The 22,064-nt window shown below is 45.2% G+C and overlaps 1 protein-coding gene across 1 annotated transcript; it reads right to left on the bottom strand.

Annotated features, from left to right (window-relative positions):
• Window positions 1-1,406: 1,406 nt before the first annotated feature.
• Window positions 1,407-18,254, bottom strand: LOC138772066 (interleukin-17D-like). Its single transcript, XM_069952167.1, has 3 exons — window positions 18,172-18,254; window positions 4,456-4,700; window positions 1,407-2,261 (listed from the first exon to the last, which is right to left on the bottom strand). The coding sequence occupies exons 1-3, from the start codon at window positions 18,181-18,183 to the stop codon at window positions 2,045-2,047; spliced, it is 474 nt and encodes a 157-aa protein (XP_069808268.1). The 5' UTR covers window positions 18,184-18,254; the 3' UTR covers window positions 1,407-2,044.
• Window positions 18,255-22,064: the final 3,810 nt, after the last annotated feature.

Below are 22,064 nucleotides of genomic sequence, written 5' to 3'. Positions count from 1 at the left end.
ATGTCCTGCAGAAAGTAGTGTATTCTCTCTAGTCTGACATAGTGTTCTCTGCTGGCACCTCTGTCCATGTCAGGAACTGTCCAGAGCAGTAGTAAATCCCCATAGACAGTTCCTGACATGGACAGAGGTGGCAGCAGAGAGCGCTGTGTTAGACTGCAAAGGATACACTACTTCCTGCAGGACATACAGCAGGTGATAAGTACTTAAAGACTGGAGATTTTTTAAAAGACATAAATTACAAATCTCTGGCACTTAGTGACACCAGCTTATTTGAAGCAATTTTTTTTTTTAGCTGGAGTACCCCTTTGATGGGAGATGAAGCGCCATGTGGCAAAGAGGAGGTGGCACTTTTTACCATTGAAATCAATGGGAGCTTCAGGACAGGACCAGACCATGCTGCCTGCTGTGGTTTTTGTAGGTGTGCACATGCCTTAACTCTGCGGCCTAAAATCTTTGGCTAGCATTTTATACTAAAGTATTCGACCATATAAATAGTTGAGTACAGTAACCAAGGGGTTTTATTCTGGTCAAGAAAACTCCAAGGTGACCCCCAGAACTGACATTTATACAGATATAAAGAATCCTTCACTGAGTTATTACAGGATCCAGTAGATTAGATGACTCCCACAGTGTATTGCACCATAGAGGAGACAATGGTGATGTGTATAACAGAGTCCATTGGTGACCGTCATCTTTACAGTCTACTCAATAAGCCGATGGACTATGGGGGACGGTCACTGCTTCATAGTTGTCAGCCGGGCATAAACCTGAGCATTCTCCCTGATAAAAACCTATGTGATAGTCTTGGGGTTTGTAAGGATACTGCGGCCTCCGACCTCCCCTGATTTACCATGATTATGCCTGCTAGCTGGTGTAAAATATGGCAAAAATCTACACCTGCTCCAGAATTCTGCGCCTGGTCAGGAACTGTCCAGAGCAGGAGAAGTTTTCTATGGGGATTTGCTGCTGCTCTGGACAGTTCCTGACATGGACAGAGGTGGCAGCAGAGAGCACTGTGTCAGGCTGGAAAGAATACACCACTTCCTGCAGGACATAAAGCAGCTGGTAAGTACTGGAAGACTGGAGAGAATACACCACTTCCTGCAGGAAATACAGCAGCAGATGACGTGCTGGAAAGGGGCCGGCATGAGGGAGGGCCTCCTGAAGATGACGTGATCGTCCCAAGATGGCGGCCAGGGTCAACAGCGTTTTCGTAAGTATAATGCACCACACTTCCAGGTCTAGCATGGGTGGGGGGAAACATGGGGAAGGGGGGAATTCACTTAAATAACACATTACAAAGTTGTATAACTTTGTAATGTGTGTTATTTAGTGAATAAATGCATTACACTGCACTACCCCTTTAATGAAAAAGATGATATGAAATAATATAAAGAGATTAACCATTTAACCATTCTTTAACCATTCTTCATTTTATTAATAAAAGATATAAACTCTACATAAAAAGCATAAAAACACAAGGCGACTTTATACAGCTGTACAGGTACAAAAAAATATAACAATTGTCCATACATTCTACATTGTCTAACTTTTCTACATTGAAGACAAAAGAAGAAGAAAAAACAAAAAAAAACAGTATACAAAAGAGTCAAGATTCAGTCTCCTATAGAAGGCCCAAAAAATAACACAATGTACAAAAACAATACAGAAAATTCCGGGAGACTGCAAGAACATCCAAGCAGCTATACGTTTACTGGACTAACCATCATAGCTCATGTCGGATTACATTCGACTTTTATACTTTTTAGAACTGTCCGGTTGTTTGTTATATGTAATATTTACAGTTTGTCCTTCATTTTATGGTTTGCCTTATGATGCCCCCCCCCCCCCCAAAAAAAAAAAAATAATAATTTTTTTTTTTACAGATTTAGCAAAAACAAGGGTTGCAGATTTCGGCAGTACAGATAGGAATGTATAGGAGAGGTTAATCCATTAAACGTCTGAACTACGTTATTCATTTAACAGACTACTAAGACGAGTAACGTCAAGCCAATCTATCTCCATAACATGGGGTGTCAGGGTGTCAGTGGAATCGGCAGATGCAAAACTGAGCAACCCTTATGAATCGCAGCTTGTAGACGTATCGCGACTTCTTACATTTTGAGGATTTGTATAAGACCGCGACTTCTTTGTAGAATGGTTCGCTGACCATTGAACTCTCTTTGGAGGTGACGCAGCCTTTGCACAGGCAGTAGGCCTCAACGATTTCTCGCGGGTATCTGTTCATATCTTCATTAATACTAAATATAAATATGGAAACGTTGGATTAGTGGTTGTTCGCATCCCCTCATTAAGAGCTCAAAGGGGAAATATTACCTAGTGCAATAGTGATAGGTAAGATGTAGAGATGAGCTAACTTTGAGCACGCTCAGGTTTGTCCAGATCCGAACGTTTGCATTTAATTACTGGTACCTGAAAAAGTTAGATGCAGCCCTAAGGCTGCCTGGAAAACATGGATACATCCATAGGCCATAGGTTGTATCCATGTTTTCCCAGACTCCCTAGGGTTGCATCCAACTTCTTCAGCTACCGGTATTCAAATGCACAATGGTCGGGTTCAGACAAACTTGAGTGTGCTCAAGGTTAGCTTATCTCTAGTAATATGTAAAGACTAGCAACAAAAATTTATAGTTGTAGCCACTTGGTGTCTCTTTTTTCTGCAACATGTCCACTGCCTGTTGTTAGAGGAATTCTGTCTTGGGCAACAGAGACAGAAAGACAGAATGCAGGAAATAGGGGTGGGGCATAGCTACTCCATGCTGGTGAGAAGGGCAGAGACAAAGGCTGTGTATCTGCAAACTCTATTCTCTACAATACCTAAACTGTCCCTGGAAGGTAAATCAAGGCTTTTGTGTATGTACACAGTGCTGCCTCCTGTATCCGATCTCCCATTCTCCTTTAGTCCTCAGCAGCAGTTCAGTGCTTGGTGTAACCTTTTCCTTGCTGTGCTGGACGTTGGGCCCAATGGCAAAGCTAAAAATGGTGTCCTATGTAGGTGCAGGTTGAAACCGTCACTGATTATCTAGCCAGAACAGGAGTTTTGGTGCCCATTGAGTGTATTTATCACTTCCTTTTTATAACACAGGCAGTCCCTAAATCACTGTGTACAACCCTTCAAATGGGGATGAAACAAACAATTTGTCCAGTTGTCCCATAACAGTCTCTATTATTCATATTCCACTGGTATCTTTCCACCCTCCACATCTCCGGTGATAATAACTCCTCATTATAACACAATCCTTGCTGACGTGTGTAAACTTTATTACTCATCCTCTATGTTATTACATGATGATTTCCTTAAAATATATCCACCACCTACATAAAGCTGGTGAAGTTTGTCGAGCATATCCACCCATCTCTCTCACTAAATATTTCAACATCACATTATAAGAGCTGTAAGATTCAACACACATTAAGGCCTTAATCCTAGCACAGTGCTTGGGATGCTCCTACCCCTAATTTTAACTCCTTCACTAACTTAAAGGGGGAACTATCAGCAGGTTACCGATGTCCTTGCAGCCCCTGTTTCATACTTTTCCTGTCCAGGCGCAGGTCTTCTCCCGGTCCCGCGCCGCAGCAGACCGCTCAGCCAATCACTGGCCGCGGTGGTCCCGGAGAAGGAGAAGACCTGCAGCCTGGACAGGTAATGTATGATGTTTGTAAAATCGTCGGTCGCCCTCCGCGCACCGCTATTCCACGTAGCGATGCACCGGTGGTGACCGATGATTTTAGGTTTGAACCTAAATGAACGATCAGCCGTTGACACAATCATCGGCTGATCGTTCTCTCTATTCCACCGAGCGATAATCGGCCAAATCGCTCCGTGGAATAGGCCCCTAAATCTCTTACCTTCCTCCTGGGCGCCATTACGGTGCAGCTTGTAGTTTGCTCAATGATCCGGTGAGACCGTTAGAAGCACTGCCTGCCCCCTTTGTTATGATAATGAATGGAGCTGGTGGGCGAGATCGGCGCTATAGGGGCGGGCAGGGCTCCTAATGGTCTCACCGAACCATAAAGCACACCGAGGAGAAAGGTAAGACACATTCCCTCATCCTCTGCGTCTCCTGAGCAATAGAGACATAGCAGGTTAGATTCGTCTAACCTGTTGATAGTTCCCCTTTAAGGAACATTACATCACTAACATATGGATGTGTAAAAGTTGGGTGACAAAATAATCATTCTGAATGGGAAGTTAGTTGAGATGAGTGTGCTCCAGTTGGATTGTTCGGCATTTGAATACCTGTGGCTGAAGAATTGGATGCAGCTCTAGGAAGTCCTTGAAAACATGGATACAGTCATAGGCCATAGGCCATATCCATGTTTTTAGGACTCACTAGGGCTGCATCCAACTTTGTCAGCCACAAGTGATCAAATATTGGGCAATCCAACTCCAACCTGTCGGAGTTGTGCTCATCTCTAGACGTTGGGTCTTACCTGTAGGACCATGGGGAAATACTCCTGTCCTGCATCAGCTCTGAGGAGATGTTGACACTTGAGGGGCATTTCTTTTTCTTTATATCGGGGATGTATTCTGAGTTGCTTAGAAGGAGAGAATCTGGTGAGAGTCGATGAAGTTTCTGCCTTAAATGTTCCTCAGAGGGATCTTTGCATCTTACACGTTGCCCTTGACATATCGTAAAGGACAAGATCAGAACGACCGGGAGCATCAGCTTCTTCATCTGCATGAGCAAAAAAAAAAAAAAAAAAAAAGGGTATTGACTGCTGTTGTAAATAAAATAATTTCACTTTTTGATATCCTGTAACCTTTCCAAATCATATTCTACCTTTTACCCTGGAACTAGAGATGAGCAAACTTTTCAAAAGTTCGGTTCAGCATGTTTGCCGAACCAAACCTTAAATGACCCACGCTAAGACAACTAAATGATAAGTGTAGTTAACTTATCAATACTTACCTGTCTGGACTCCCCCAGTGTCCTCATTCTCTGCTCTCAGGTGTCCCCCGTAGCTGCCCCAGGCTGCTCAGCCAATCACTGGCAGCATTGCTGTCCCGTCTCAGTCAGTCATTGGCTGAGCAGCTGGAGACACCGGAGATGCGAAAGATGACACCAGGGAAAGCAGACAGGTGAGCATACCCCTTTTTTGTTTTTATTATGTGTGTACTAAATTGTGCAGCTTCCATGTTTAGGAACTCGTTACAAACTTTACAAAAATTTTCGCTCAGTACCAAACTTTTTGAAAAGTTGGTAACAAATCTTGGTTCGTAAGATTCGATTCGTTCATCTCTACTTGTCACCTAATTTTCAATTCAACGTTTTAATGGTTTTCTACAAATTGAATTTAACAAACAAAACAATACAATAGTAGCGAAAAAATACAATAGGGATAAAGGGAGAATATAAGGTTGAGGAAGCAAGAGGAATGAAGCTTGAAGGCTAAAATCAAAGGAAAGGAGACCAAAGCCCATGAGCGTCAGGTCTCAGTGGGTAGCTGCTAGATGAGAAGGGCCAACAAAAAAAAGCATAGAACACCCCAATGGGATTCAAATTGGAGTCTAATTTTTAAGTCTAAACCCAGACGTACTTGTATAATTTTTCTGCATTTTTCTTCGATCGCTACAACGGTAGCATTAAGTTCCTTCATTCTATGGAGTAAGGAGATTTCAGCAAACTGTTCCTCTAGGGTGGATCTTGACTATTCCTTTGGGGGGAGGTACATTTTTGGGGTTTGGAGAAAATAATCGCTTGTATTTGGGAAAGCCCATAGAGGTCATGGATGAAAGAAGGTCCCTTGGTGCATTTGGCACATGAACCAACCCTTTGTATTGGCTGTCAGCCCCATCGCTATGCACCATCGAGCCGCTGTCCACACCCCATCTGCAGCATACATCTGGAAATCTTGGGAACCATTGGTCCAACTTTTTGTCTAACTTTTGCACTTAACAATAGAGGCCATACACATTAGATGTACGGTGGGCAAATCCACTGATGGTGGTGACCTCTTAACTTTTTGAAATCCCATTGAAATCATTGTAGAAATGCTGAGCAGGAGGGAAGTATGATTTAAAATAACTATCTCTTATAAAAAGGATAAGGGATAAGTGCCAGATTGTGGGGGGGGTCTAACCAATGGGACCTCCAGTGATCTTTATGAATGGAGAGGGAGTCATGCATTCATTCTCTACGGAGATAGAGGAGATTCCTCAAGGACCTTTAGCATCTTCATAGACAATGACATTGTGGTGTTATAGAATTCCATGTCATTTTCCATGTAGCATAGCCTCATAACTAGAGATGAGCGGTACTGGAGCATTCTCTATTCCGATGGTTCAGCATTTGGTTACCGGTGGCTGAAAAAGTTGGATGGAGCCCTAGGGAGTCCGGGAAAACCTGGATACATACTATGGCCCTGTATCCATCTTCTCCAGCCACTGGGAGTCAGGTGCCAAGCATTCTGGGTTTTGCGAACCTAAGTTTACTGTAGTTTCTCTCATCTAAAGTGTTGATCCAGAGAAAGTAAAAAACCTTACGATGCGGATGCCAATTGCCCCGTACGAGGGGGAAATGCCTTCCTGACTCCAAACATAGCGATCAGAATAAATCCCTGGATCAACGTAAAAGGAATCTAGTGCCCATAAGGTTATATGTTTGTTTCCCAGGGGGCAATGCACCTAGGATATCACTGCATTGAGCGCTGTCACTAGCAGCCGGCAGTGTTATCGTTTGGCTGGTCTCCCTGAGATCAGTGATCTGTTTCTGTTATATATTTCATGGCATAGGACCTCATCCAGTATACGGCTAGCCTTGGATGTAGCCATCAGATACTCTACATTAGACTGAAGATGTGACCTCAGCTTCAGATACCATGTAACTTCTGGTAGAATTTTCTTCTTATTTGCTCATAGCCTCTGACATCGCTATAATTATATACACGGTTTCGCTTCATTTAATGAGACTCTGAAGCGGTAATCCCCAAATCTCTCCAATTTACACTAGAAAGACAACACTCTCATAAAAACAGAGCACTTTGCCATAAACATATACAGTATATACGGGGGTTTTCAAATAACGAAATAACAAATTATTAAGCCACCTGGAGTAAAAGTGACATTTATCACCAGACAATACAGGGAAGCATAACAAGGTACAATACAATACACCAAGGTTTATGGCCTCCATAAAACAGGGCAAAGTTCCTCTGATGGGAACACAACCTTCTGTCAATAGCCAATTGGCTGCGGACGGCTTGCGGACATGCGGGAGACTGATTTACTGAAATTCTTTTACTTTTTGTTTCTATTTCCCTTTTTTACATATTTTAAAGGGGAACTCCGGAAAAAAAGTATGTTTTTTTTCCGGATCTACTGATGTTAGAAAGTCATATAGATTTATAATTTACTTCAATTTAAAAAAACTCCAGTCTTCCAGTACTTATCAGCTGCTGTATGTCCTGCAGGAAGTGGTGTTTTCTCTCCAGTCTGACATAGTGCTCTCTGCTGCCACCTCTGTCCATGTCAGGAACTGTCCAGAGCAGCAGCAAATCCACAATAGAAAACATCTCCTGCTCTGGGCAGTCCCTGACATGGACAGAGGTGGCAGCAGAGAGCACTATGTCAGACTGGAAAGAATACACCACTTCCTGCAGGACATACAGCAGCTGATAAGTACTGGAGGACTGGAGATTTTTAAATAGATGGAGTCCCAGTCCCCCTGTAATATTAGTGTAATAGTATTTGTATAGTATAATATTCCTATAGTTTAGGTCCAGCTTTGGTACACCTACAGTTATACAACAATCCGCTATGTTCACTATGTGCACCAAAAGACCACTAATCCATCTAATCCAACAAATTGCTGCAAGAAGGTGTCCTGTGGTATCTTGCCCCCTAGCGATCACCGATGATTGTTTAGATTGGGATCCAGAGGCCAAGTCACCATCTTGAACTCTTTGTCATGTTCCTCAAACCATTCCTGAACAACCTTGCAGAGCGGCCGAGTCATCATCCAGCCTCATAGGGCCGTTACCATTACCGAATACCATTGCCATTAGTGTGCTTGATCAGCAACAGTGTTTAGGTAGGTTATACAGCAAAGTCATATCCACAATGATGCCAGGACCCAAGGTCTCCCAGCAGAACATTGCCCATCACATCATCCCGCCATCTTCTCCTCTCTCCATAGTCCATTCTGCTGCCTTCAGGGACAGTTCCGGGTGGGGAAAATCTCCTAGATCTCAACCTGATCGATCATCTGTGGAATGTTCTGGTAATACAAGACTGACCGTGGAAGATACGCCTCCCTATTTACAGGACTTAAAGGGGTTGTTTACCCATTTTTATTTTCCTTTCAAATCAACTGGTGCCAGAAAGTGGCAGAAATTTGTAATTTACTTCTAATGAAAATCTCCAGTCTTCCAGTACTTATCAGCTGCTGTACGTCCTGCAGGAAGTGGTGTATTCTTTCCAGTCTGTTACAGTGCTCTCTGCTGCCACCTCTGTCCAAGTCAGGAACTATCCAGAGCAGGAGAGGTTTTCTATGGGAATTTGCTTCTGCTCTGGACAGTTCCTGACATGGACAGAGGTGGCAGCAGAGAGCACTGTGTCAGACTGGAGAGAATACACCACTTCCTGCAGGACATCCAGCAGCTGATAAGTACTGGAAGACTGGAGATTTTTTAAATAGAAGTAAATTACAAATCTGTACAACTTTCTGACACCAGTGAAAAATAGTTTTTCACTGGAATATCCCTTTAAATGGCCACACAAATGATACAGTGTTCGTTCATGTGGCCGGGCAGTGCAATTAATAATCAAGGCACTGCAAACAAGCGCTGATCGACACTCTTTTGATTCCGTAGACAGCCCCATATCAGGCAATCTATAAGGACCTTTAAAGGGGTTATCCAGCGCTATGAAAACATGGCCACATTCCCCCTACTGTTGTCTCCAGTTTGGGTGGGGTTTTGAGACTCAATTCCATTGAAGTAAATGGAGTTTAATTGCAAACCGCACCTGAACTGGAGACAACAGTAGGGGGAAAAGTGGCCATGTTTTTGTAGCGCTGGATAACTCCTTTAAAGGATCTGCTGCTAATATCTTGGTGCCAGATAACAGAGGACACGATCGGTCAGAGGACATTGATGGGTCACACAGTATGAGGCAGGTATGATCTATTGGTGAATATATAAACCTGACCTTAGACATAGTCAACAACCTTATATCTAAAAGGGTCAAGGGGATGAGCCAATAGTCAAAAAATTTCTCATGTCTAACGCAAGCCTAAATAGTCCACCGCTTTCTTGCCTCTGGAGCCCCTTAGGGTGGTATTACACAGGCCGATGGGGGCCCGATAATAACTGTAAGCGATCGCCGATCTGCTAGACCGACGCTTGTTTACTGGGCCTATTACACGGCCCTATAATCGTTTAACAAGGGCTGCATGGACATCGTTACCGATGTCCTTGCAGCCCTTGCTTAAACAGTATACATTACCTATCCAGGCTGCAGGGCTCCTCTTGCTCTCTTCTTCTCCCCAGGTCCCACACTGCAGCTTCAGAGCGGCCTGTCTCAGCTGACAGGTCGCTCAGCCAATCACTGGTCCCGGTCTGTGATTGGCTAAGCGGCCTGTCAGCTCAGACAGGCCGCTCTGAAGCTGGAGCGCGCGGGACCCGGGGAGAAAAAGAGAGCAAGAGGAGCCCTGCAGCCTGGATAGGTAATGCATACAGTTTGGAAATCGTCAGCCGTTGGCCGTGCACCGTTATTACAAGTAGCGATGCGTGGTCGGTGCCCGACAATTATAGGTCCAAACCCATATCAATGATCAGCTGATGATCGTTGTCATCGGCTGATCGTTGTGTTTATTACACGGAGTGATAATCGGCCGGATAGGGCAGATTCAGGCCGATTATCCTTCCGTGTAATAGTACCCTCCGGCATTGTTTAACCCCGATCCTTCGCACCTTGTTTTGGCTATGTTTTCAGCACTCACCCTAAACTTGTCAAACTTACACCTAAGCTCTCATAAAGTGGCAGTCCGTATAACCGGACCTTCCAGATTCCCTGAATATTCTGCCATTTTGTCTGAAGACAACGAAAGATCAAATCATTTCTGCTCAAAATAGACGGTAATAGATCGAGGAATGGGAAAGTCCTGTGTATCACACATCTGCAGACTCTGCGGATATACAATGGACAGTAAAACAAAGGATTAAAGGGATTTCCCAGTAACTGAAGCAGTCGATTTGGTGGCCAAAAGTAACATAAGGTATAAAGAAGAATGTATCTGTCTGGGAACTACTGGTCCCAGTCCTGAAGTGTGAAGAGCTGTGTGTAACATAGCACCCAAATAGCCAGAAAAAATGCTTAGCTGTCACTGAGATTATTGCTGTTTGCAAACCTATAAAATCATGTTTTCCACCTAAGTGTAGTAAAGGTCCTGCTAAGCTGCAGCATGCATGCCTCCTCCCTACCCTGCCCTTCCCTGCCGTGCATGATTGATGCAAACTCATGCATAAAAATGACGGGTGGGGGAGGGAGGAGGCATGCATGCTGCAGATCAGTCTGGCCTCTACTACTAAACTGTAGAGAATATGTTGCCGCTATATAAATAAAAATATTATTATTTTATAGCTTTGCAAACAGCCATTGTCTAAGAGACGGGAATCAATTACAGATTCCCTTCCAGTAAATGGTGGGAAAAATCGAGTATTAGTGTTGGTGGGGGAAGCAAAACAAGGCGGGCCCCCGGGGGTTTGGGAAGTAGTAGGAGACTGTAGCTTAAGGGTGCGTTCACACGTACAGGATCTGCAGCAGATTTGATGGCGCACATTTGAATCTGCAACAGATCCGCAGCAGATTTGACGGCTTAGAATTGATTTGCTTTGAATCTGCAGCTTCAAATCTGCGCCATCAAATCTGCAGATCCTGTACGTGTGAAGCCACCCTAAAGGGCCTTTTACACAAGACGATTATTGTGCAAAAAATTCACGAAATCGTTCGAATTTAAGCGATAATCTTCTGGTGTAAAGGCGGGAACAATCAGACTAGGAACGAAAAATCGTTTGTATGTCGATCGAATCTTTTTAGCTGACCTCAAAATGATTGTTAGGGTCGCTTCACATGTACCATATTGCAGCAAAATTGTGCGAATCTGCAGTGAATTTGATCTAAATAACTGAACACTGCATCAAATCTGCTGCGGATCCTGTGAACGCACCCTTAATCATTCTCAATTTTTTCACTAAAGCAATTTAGCAATTTATCTGTACGTGTAAAAGGACGACTAGGGTCCTATTAGATGAAGCGATTTTTAACGATTAATGAGCAGGTTAGACAAATCTAACTTTCTATATATCCTTATAGCACACAAGGTGCTGAGGATGAAGGGAAGTTTCTTACCTTCATCCTCTGCCCTGTTTTCCTGTAGTTTGTAGTTATATCTTTAGGTTAACTGGACTATTTTGAGTACTGGGGGCAGGACTACTGCCCCGAAGCAACGATCCGCCCCAGCCGAACATCAACAGAGCACGCTGGCTAGGGATAGGTCCAATCAGTGCTCAGGGTAGTCCCATCCCCAGTGCTCCACACCGCCCAATCAGTGCTCAGGGTAGTCCCACCCCCAGTGCTCCACACCGCCCAATCAGTGCTCAGGGTAGTCCCATCCCCAGTGCTCCACACCGCCCAATCAGTGCTCAGGGTAGTCCCACCCCCAGTGCTCCACACCGCCCAATCAGTGCTCAGGGTAGTCCCATCCCCAGTGCTCCACACTGCCCAATCAATGCTCAGGGTAGTCCCACCCCCAGTGCTCCACACCGCCCAATCAGTGCTCAGGGTAGTCCCATCCCCAGTGCTCCACACCGCCCAATCAGTGCTCAGGGTAGTCCCATCCCCAGTGCTCCACACCGCCCAATCAGTGCTCAGGGTAGTCCCACCCCCAGTGCTCCACACCGCCCAATCAGTGCTCAGGGTAGTCCCAACCCCAGTGCTCCACACCGCCCAATCAGTGCTCAGGGTAGTCCCACCCCCAGTGCTCCACACCGCCCAATCAGTGCTCAGGGTAGTCCCATCCCCAGTGCTCCACACTGCCCAATCAATGCTCAGGGTAGTCCCACCCCCAGTGCTCCACACCGCCCAATCAGTGCTCAGGGTAGTCCCATCCCCAGTGCTCCACACCGCCCAATCAGTGCTCAGGGTAGTCCCATCCCCAGTGCTCCACACCGCCCAATCAGTGCTCAGGGTAGTCCCACCCCCAGTGCTCCACACCGCCCAATCAGTGCTCAGGGTACTCCCATCCCCAGTGCTCCACACCGCCCAATCAGTGCTCAGGGTAGTCCCACCCCCAGTGCTCCACACTGCCCAATCATTGCTCAGGGTAGTCCCATCCCCAGTGCTCCACACTGCCCAATCAGGGCTCAGGGTAGTCCCATCCCCAGTGCTCCACACCGCCTAATCAGTGCTCAGGGTAGTCCCACCCCCAGTGCTCCACACCGCCCAATCAGTGCTCAGGGTAGTCCCACCCCCAGTGCTCCACACCACCCAATCAGTGCTCAGGGTAGTCCCACCCGCAGTGCTCCACACCGCCCAATCAGTGCTCAGGGTAGTCCCATCCCCAGTGCTCCACACCGCCCAATCATTGCTCAGGGTAGTCCCACCCCCAGTGCTCCACACCGCCCAATCAGTGCTCAGGGTAGTCCCATCCCCAGTGCTCCACACCGCCCAATCAGTGCTCAGGGTAGTCCCATCCCCAGTGCTCCACACCGCCCAATCAGTGCTCAGGGTAGTCCCACCCCCAGTGCTCCACACCGCCCAATCAGTGCTCAGGGTAGTCCCATCCCCAGTGCTCCACACCGCCCAATCAGTGCTCAGGGTAGTCCCACCCCCAGTGTTCCACACCGCCCAATCATTGCTCAGGGTAGTCCCACCCCCAGTGCTCCACACCGCCCAATAGGCCTACAGATATAACTTACCTTCACCCTTAGCTGAGCCTCTGGGGTTTCGCAAAACCAATCGCACTGTGAATTTCTTGCTTACCTCTTTTGGGCATAAAGGGTTAACCTAGAGCTGTCTAAGTGGATTTGTCATCAGGGTGGCACAGGTTACAGAAATCCATTTGTATGAGTGATAAATCACCTGAGAGGTGAGGGTGGAGTCATACTGGGCACAGGTAGTGATGCAACCCCCTAAATCTCTGCTGCCACCTGTGTCCATGTCAGGTACTGTCCAGAGCAGCAGCAAATCCCCATAGAAAACTTCTCCTGCTCTGGGCAGTTCCTGCCATGGACAGAGGTGGCAGCAGAGAGCACTGTGTCAGACTGAGAAGAATACACCATTTCCTGTAGGACATACAGCAGCTAATAAGTACTGGAAGACTGGTGATTTTTAAATAGAAGTAAATTACAAATCTGTATAACTTTCTGACACCAATTGATTAGAAAGAAAAACATTTTCACCGGAGTACATTTTAATGTTGGTTGCTAAGCTGTAAAATTCCTTTTACATGGTTTATTTCCTGATCACCATCTTCTTCCTGTATTTACGATCCCGCATATCAAGCAAACTCAATGTGCGCTGCGATAATCTCCCAACAACCGACACACAACACAAAACAGTCAGTAACTCGGTGCCAGGTGGAGCGGACTATGGCTGTCAGGATCATCCGCAGGTGAATCTATGGGCAATGGCTCCCGGCCACACCGACACATACCGAGCTGTCAGCAGAAGAAGGTGATAAACTGTGACATACATACAGGACAGCTAATACACTCAATGCTCCCATCAACATGCGTGTTTGTCTGGCCGAGCTTACATAGTTAGGCTATGTTCACACAACGTACGTTCCGTGGGAATCACGGCCGTTGTTACAACATCCGTTATTCCCACAGAACTTACGTAATGCTGTCTTCTGAGGGGATCCCGGACGGAGCATATACACATAGTACATATATACATACACATAGTATACGCTCCGGCCGGGATCCCTAGCGGCGTCGTAGAAAACTGACATGTCAGTTTTCTGCGCCTGCTATTCAATGAATAGCGGCCGCAGAAAACCCTATCAGTGCACACTATGGAGCGAGCAGCTCCGGTCGCATGCTCCATAGTGTGCAGTGCGGAGTTCTGATGCGGGCGCGCACGGATGCGGCGGAACGGCCAGTCTCTTACATAGTATGCACATGGCCTAATACTATAGAAGAGCCAGGGGCGGATGACACCTCCAGGGGAAACAATAGGATCAGTAAGGCCGGGGTCACACTGAGTTTTTGCAGATCCGTTTTTAGATGGTTACTCTAACATAGAGAAAAACATGTTTAAAAAAAAAAACATCCGTTTTGATCCCTTTCTTTTTTTCATAATAGAAGTCAATGCACCCGAATGCATCCATTTTTTTCTATCCGTTTTTCCATTAAATGGATATGTTATATGGACTGCAGCAGGAACCCAGTCTTAGGAAATAAAATTTATCCAAACGGTGGGATACTGTCAGCCGACATCGATCGTCTCATGCATATCTTTTTGGATATGGCATATATTTTGGATATATAGTTTTGGATATAGTCCCGATATATTCAGTGGAGGTGTACAGAGATTGTCAGTTTTCTTGCAAGCAGCAGGGGAGAGAGCAACAATGAAGTATTGCTTACCTCTCCCCGTGCCTGCGATGAGTGGCGGGACCCCCATCGGAACTTATTATCTGGAAAATACCTGTCCCAGCTGATAGACAGCCCACTCAGCCAATCAGTGACTGGAGCGGTGCCTGGCGGGGGTCCCAGAGTGGCAATCGGGGGCTGAAGAGGCACGAGGACAGGTGAGTTAGTACCCTTTATTAGAGATGATCGAACAGTGGAAAATCTTAGGTTCTATAGAACCCGAACATTGTTGAACCTTCCGCGTTGATTCCCGATGCCTTCCCGGTCCGTGGGGAAGGAGGAGCATGCCCGCCTGGAATCCGGGATTCAGCCTATTACCTAGGCTCCTCCTTCCCCACAGACCTGGAAGGCATCGAGAATCAATGCAGAAGATTCGACAAGGTTCGAGTTCTATAGAACCTATGATTTTCCGATGTTTGATCATCTCTACCCTTTATTACTTTCCCCTATTCCCCTGGCGTAAAAAAAAAAAAAAAACCTGGAGGCCGGCGGACTTCTCCTTTAAGAATTCATGTTCAGCAATACATATCTATCTATGATATAAGGGGAAGTTCCCTAGTTTTAAGAACTTTTTCTGCTGTTTTTTTTTTTTTAGCCATGAATAAGACAGCATAGCACTCCTAAAACACGTCGGTGTGTTATAATGGAATAAAATTACACATTGCAAATATTTATACAGGTATGGAGCTGGAAGCTTTTATGGTTGTTTGAAATATATTCATAACCTGAATCATGAAGGTGGATTCTAAAAATAATTTCTAAATATAGAGCAGGGATGGAAGACCTTCGGCCCTCCAGCTGTTGCAAAACTACAATTCCCATCATGCCTGGACAGCCAAAGCTAAAGCTTTGACTGTCTAGGCATTATGGGAATTGTAGTTTTGCAACAGCTGGAGGGCCGCAGTTTCCCCATCTAGAGCAAATGGGTGCAGAATATACAGAGGATACATAGTAACTGCAGGGAGTTGCTCCTATCCGTCTCCTATACGCCTGGTATCTGTATTATTCAATAAACAGGTTCTGTGGCTTTATATAGGTTTATAGGGAGATATTTATAGCATCTCCATTATAAATGCAGGTAGATGAGGACACCCCCTCGTCCCACATATTAGGAGTTATCCATACAGAAAAGGACCACCCAGCACTTGTTTGCCTTCCATAATCTGTTTATTCGCTGGCTGCTCCATTGTATTGTGCAAGAATGATTGACAGTATTATTAAGCAGCGGGCGCTTAGCGAGAACGCCCTGGAAGGATCAGTGCTAAATGTCTGCAGTGATCGATTACACAAAACAGAAGCCTCTCCGACATATTTCACCATCATGCGGCGGCTTCAAGGGTTAGCTAATGGCTATTTTGAGTATTTTTGGAGTCTTGAGAATGCAGACAGTAACTTCATGCATCTGTGCGCCTCTCGGGGATCAGACATATGTGGCCACTGGATCTGGCCACAGCATCTAATAAATATTCCTTATAGTGCGCTACCCAAGGTGTAATGCCGTGATCACCAACCTTTGGATCTGGGATTATCCTTTGTAAATAACGTCATCCCATAAAGTGCTATAAAATGTAATCTCAGCACCCAGATGGGGGAGGGGAGACACCACTTACACATGTTCTGCCTATATGAAAAGAATATGTACATACATCCCACATCTATGCCAACCAATCTCCCTCTAACAACATAGATGCCCAATATATATATATATATATATATATATATATATATATATTCAGAGATACCAAAATACTTGTGGGAAAATTGTCCTTGCACTATATTTAGTCCTCTATGGAGACCACAGAGCATGACCACTATCTCCAATATAACGGAATAACCAGATAATAATGTGCAGTTTTATAAAATTGGATAATTATATAAAAGTGATATAGATAGATAGATAGATAGATAGATAGATAGATAGATAGGAGATAGATAGATAGATAGATAGATAGATGATAGATAGGAGATAGATAGATAGATAGATAGATAGATAGATAGATAGATAGATAGATAGATAGATAGATAGGAGATAGATAGATAGATAGATAGGAGATAGATAGATAGATAGATAGGAGATAGATAGATAGATAGATAGATAGATAGATAGATGATAGATAGATAGATAGATAGATAGATAGGAGATAGATAGATAGATAGATAGATAGATAGATAGATAGGAGATAGATAGATAGATAGATAGGAGATAGATAGATAGATAGATAGATAGATAGATAGATAGGAGATAGATAGATAGATAGATAGATAGATAGATAGATGATAGATAGGAGATAGATAGATAGATAGATAGATAGATAGATAGATAGATAGATGATAGATAGATAGATAGATAGATAGATAGATAATAGATAGGAGATAGATAGATAGATAGATAGATAGATAGATAGATAGGAGATAGATAGATAGATAGATAGATAGATAGATAGGAGATAGATAGGAGATAGATAGATAGATAGATAGGAGATAGATAGATAGATAGATAGATAGATAGATAGATAGATAGATAGGAGATAGATAGATAGATAGATAGATAGATAGATAGGAGATAGATAGGAGATAGATAGATAGATAGATAATAGATAGATAGATAGATAGATAGATAGATAGATAGATAGATAGATAGATAGATAGATAGGAGATAGATAGATAGATAGATAGATAGATAAGAGATAGATAGATAGATAAATAGATAGATAGATAGATAGATAGGAGATAGATAGATAGATAGATAGATAGATAGATAGGAGATAGATAGATAGATAGATAGATAGATAGATAGATAGATAGGAGAGAGATAGATAGGAGATAGATAGATAGATAGATAGATAGATAGATAGATAGGAGATAGATAGGAGAGAGATACATAGGAGATAGATAGGAGATAGATAGATAGATAGATAGGAGATAGATAGATAGGAGATAGATAGATAGATAGATAGATAGATAGATAGATAGATAGATAGATAGATAGGAGATAGATAGATAGGAGATAGACAGATAGATAGATAGATAGATAGATAGATAGGAGATAGATAGGAGAGAGATACATAGGAGATAGATAGGAGATAGATAGATAGATAGATAGATAGATAGATAGATAGATAGATAGATAGATAGATAGATAGATAGATAGATAGATAGATAGGAGATAGATAGATAGGAGATAGATAGATAGATAGATAGATAGATAGATAGATAGATAGATATATAGGAGAGAGATAGATAGGAGATAGATAGGAGAGAGATACATAGGAGATAGATAAATAATAGATAGATTTTGCAATGTACCCAGACATTGTTATAATATTATACATATAATATAATATAAGTTATATTATAATATAATATATAATATAAGTTTTATTCTTACAGATGTAGCAGAGCCGCATTGGGCGCAATAATAATACCCAATAAAGATGAGGGAGTATACATGCAGTCCTATGTAAAAGCCCAAGCACAGGTATAATTCAGTTCAATCCTTAGAGACTAGATGACGAGTCTGGTCCCCAGGTCCCTGTCTATGGGTCTCACCTCAGCTGTCATTCCTTAGAGCCAGGCTTTACATGGAAACAAGCAGGAGACGGCTTTGTGGCTGGGGATTCCTGGCCGCCTTTATAACCTTCCCTGGTTGCCGCCTACCAGTAATGATGGACAGGCCGCTTCAACTTCCCCACTGGGTTTTTTTTCTTTGCAACCTGAGACTGAAGGAGGAACAGGTTCCTGGATGGCGGCCAGCAGCGAATTGCTTGTAACAAACCACACACCCAGGTTTGTCACACCTGCTATGCACTTTGCACTCCCCCCAGGTGTTACAAGAAAACGGGCTCATTGCAAGGAAAAGAGAGTGGCGGAGTATGGAGAGGTGAGGTATGTCTGCTAAATGTCACCTGTCACCTCACGGGCAGCACCGATACGCCAGCAGATTTATTATAAGGCCTCGCTATGTAATGTCGGCACTGGCGCACACTGTTATGGGGGACACTGGAGCTTATCAGCCTTTATATTGGTAAGACCCCCAGCTTCTCAGAAAATAAGACCCTCTGTAGTGAGTAGACTTGAAATATAAGCCCCAGTTGAAGTGGCCCTGTCATGAGGGGCCGCTGCCGGATCAGGTAAGGGCGGCGTATAGCAAGTCTGGCCCTGATTGGCTGATGCTCTGGTCAGCTGACTTTAAAATGGACCTGTCATGAGGGGCTGCTGCCGGTTCAGGTGGGGGGCGGAGCATAACAAGTCTGGCCCTGATTGGCTGATGCTCTGGTCAGCTGACTTTAAAGTGGACCTGTCATGAGGGGCTGCTGCTGGATCAGTGGTGAATTCCATGCTGCCAGCAGAAGTTTGCGTCTCCATGGGGACGGTGACCCATAAGACCATAATGCGCGCGACCCCCATTCACATTCAATTACTGTCGCATGTGACTTCATCATCGTGGAGACCCAAATTTCCACCCCTCATGATAAGTACACTTTGGGGTAGCTTCACACGGACCGGATCCACAGTGGATTTCAGTACTAGTTCAGTACTATAAAGGTGAATGGGTCCCATACACGCAGCGAATCCGGGCACAGATTGGCTGAAGAGGATCAAGGAGAGCCGCGGTCGTGGTTAAAGGGGCCGGGTCCCGTAAACGCAGCAGATCCGCTGCGTGTATGGGACCCATTCACCTTCACAGTACTGGATCTGCAGCGGATTTCGCTGCCAACTCATAGCATGAAATCTGCTGCAGATCCGGTACGTGTGAAGCTACCCTTAAAGTCAGCTAACCAGGGTATCAGCCAATCAGGGCCAGACTTGTTATGCTCCGCCCCCACCTGCTCAACACAAGCTGCAGGAGAGGTATGAAAATGCACAGTAGGGGACAGTGAATATGGGGGGATGGAGGGTACAGGGGCCAACTACAAAGGGAGGTATACAGTAAAGGGGCTACCTGCAGAGGAGGAGGTATACAGTATGGGGGAACAACTACAGAGGGGGAGGGAGGTATACAGTATAGGGGAACAACTACAGAGGGGGAGGGAGGTATACAGTATGGTGGAACAACTATAGAGGGGGAGGTATACAGTATGGGGGAACAACTATAGAGGGGGAGGTATACAGTATAGGGGCTACCTGCAGAGGAGGGGTATACAGTATGGGGGAACAACTACAGGGGGAGGAATGTATACAGTATGGGGGAACAACTACAGAGGGGGAGGGAGGTATACAGTATGGGGGAACAACTACAGGGGGAGGGAGGTATACAGTATAGGGGAACAACTACAGAGGGGGAGGTATACAGTATAGGGACTACCTGCAGAGGAGGGGTATACAGTATGGGGGAACAACTACAGGGGGAGGAATGTATACAGTATGGGGGAACAACTACAGGGGGAGGAATGTATACAGTATGGGGGGACAACTACAGAGGGGGAGGGAGGTATACAGTATGGGGGAACAACTACAGGGGGAGGGAGGTATACAGTATGGGGGAACAACTACAGGGAGAGGGAGGTATACAGTATGGGGGAACAACTACAGGGGGAGGGAGGTATACAGTATGGGGGAACAACTACAGGGGGAGGGAGGTATACAGTATGGGGGGAACAATTACAGAGGGGGAGGGAGGTATACAGTATGGAGGCCTTACTGCAGAAGAGGAATGTATACAGTATGGGGGAACAACTACAGAGGGGGGAGGTATACAGTATGGGGGAACAACTACAGAGGGGGGAGGTATACAGTATGGGGGAACAACTACAGAGAGGGGGGGAGATATACAGTATGGGGAAACAACTACAGAGGGGGGAGGGAGATATACAGTATGGGGAAACAACTACAGAGGGGGGAGGGAGATATACAGTATGGGGACTACCAGCAGAGGGAGGAGGTATACAGTATGGGGACTGCCTGCAGAGGAGGGAGGGAGGTATACAGTATAGGGACTTTTTGCAGAGGGGAGAGGGAGGTATACAGTATGGGGGGAACAACTACAGAGGGGGATGTATACAGTATGGAGAATACCTACACAGGGGTTATGTATACAATATGGGGACTACCTGCAGAGGGGGGAAGGAGGTTTACAGTATGGGGGAAAAACTACAGAGGGGGAGGTATACAGTACGGGGACTACCTGCAGAGGGGGAGGGAGGTATACAGTATGGGGACTACCTGCAGAGAGGGGGGGATGTATACAGTATGGGGGAAAAACTACAGAGGGGGAGGTATACAGTACGGGGACTACCTGCAGAGGGGGGAGGTATACAGTACGGGGACTACCTGCAGAGGGGGGAGGTATACAGTATGGGGGAAAAACTACAGAGGGGGAGGTATACAGTACGGGGACTACCTGCAGAGGGGGGAAGGTATACTGTATGGGGACTACCTGCAGAGGGGGGTGTATACAGTATGGGGGAACAACTACAGAGGGGGAGGTATACAGTACGGGGACTACCTGCAGAGGGGGGAGGTATACAGTATGGGGACTACCTGCAGAGAGGGGGGGATGTATACAGTATGGGGGAAAAACTACAGAGGGGGAAGTATACAGTACGGGGACTACCTGCAGAGGGGGGAAGGTATACTGTATGGGGACTACCTGCAGAGGAGGGTGTATACAGTATGGGGGAACAACTCCAGAGGGGGAGGTATACAGTACGGGGACTACCTGCAGAGGGTGGGAGGTATACTGTATGGGGACTACCTGCAGAGGGGGGGGGAGATGTATACAGTATGGGGGAAGAACTACAGAGGGGGAGGTATACAGTACGGGGACTACCTGCAGAGGGGGGGAGGTATACAGTATGGGGACTACCTGCAGAGGGAGGGAGGTATACTGTATGGGGACTAACTGCAGAGGGAGGGAGGTATACTGTATGGGGACTACCTGCAGAGGGGGGAGGGAGGTATACAGTATGGAGGAAGAACTGCAGAGGTGTAGTGTCCCAACACAGATGTGCCACTAAGTTTTCTATGCACATAGGCAAAGTAACTCACTCACAGTGGGATGAAGGGGTAGTGTACTGTTTGTTTTATCCCACTAGGTGTCGCTGTTGTATTCTTTATATGTATTATACTATGCACAGCCGAAGGAAGCACTGGGTTAATGGTTATGTGTCACATATCGTGTTTTCTCCTGTCACAGATGCAGGTATTTTTTCCCTCTTTATTCTATCCTATCACCTCTATTCTCTCTCTCTCACACACACATGTAGCCCACTAATCACAGGCTAAGTTTACCCTACAAAAAAGAGCTAGTTCCTGGTGGGAGGGTCTTTTGTCTTTTAGGGCCATATTACATCAACAGATTATGTGACAGATTTTCTTGAGCCAAAGCCAGGAATGGACTATACACAGAGAACAGGTCATAAAGGAAAGACTGAGATTTCTCCTCTTTTCAAATCCATTCCTGACTTTGGTTTAAAAAAATCTGTCAGATAATCTGTTGGTGT

This window comes from Dendropsophus ebraccatus, chromosome 14, assembly GCF_027789765.1.
Source record: "Dendropsophus ebraccatus isolate aDenEbr1 chromosome 14, aDenEbr1.pat, whole genome shotgun sequence".
In the NCBI taxonomy this organism is placed as follows: Eukaryota; Metazoa; Chordata; class Amphibia; order Anura; family Hylidae; genus Dendropsophus; species Dendropsophus ebraccatus.
This window is presented reverse-complemented; position numbering and strand designations above follow the sequence as displayed.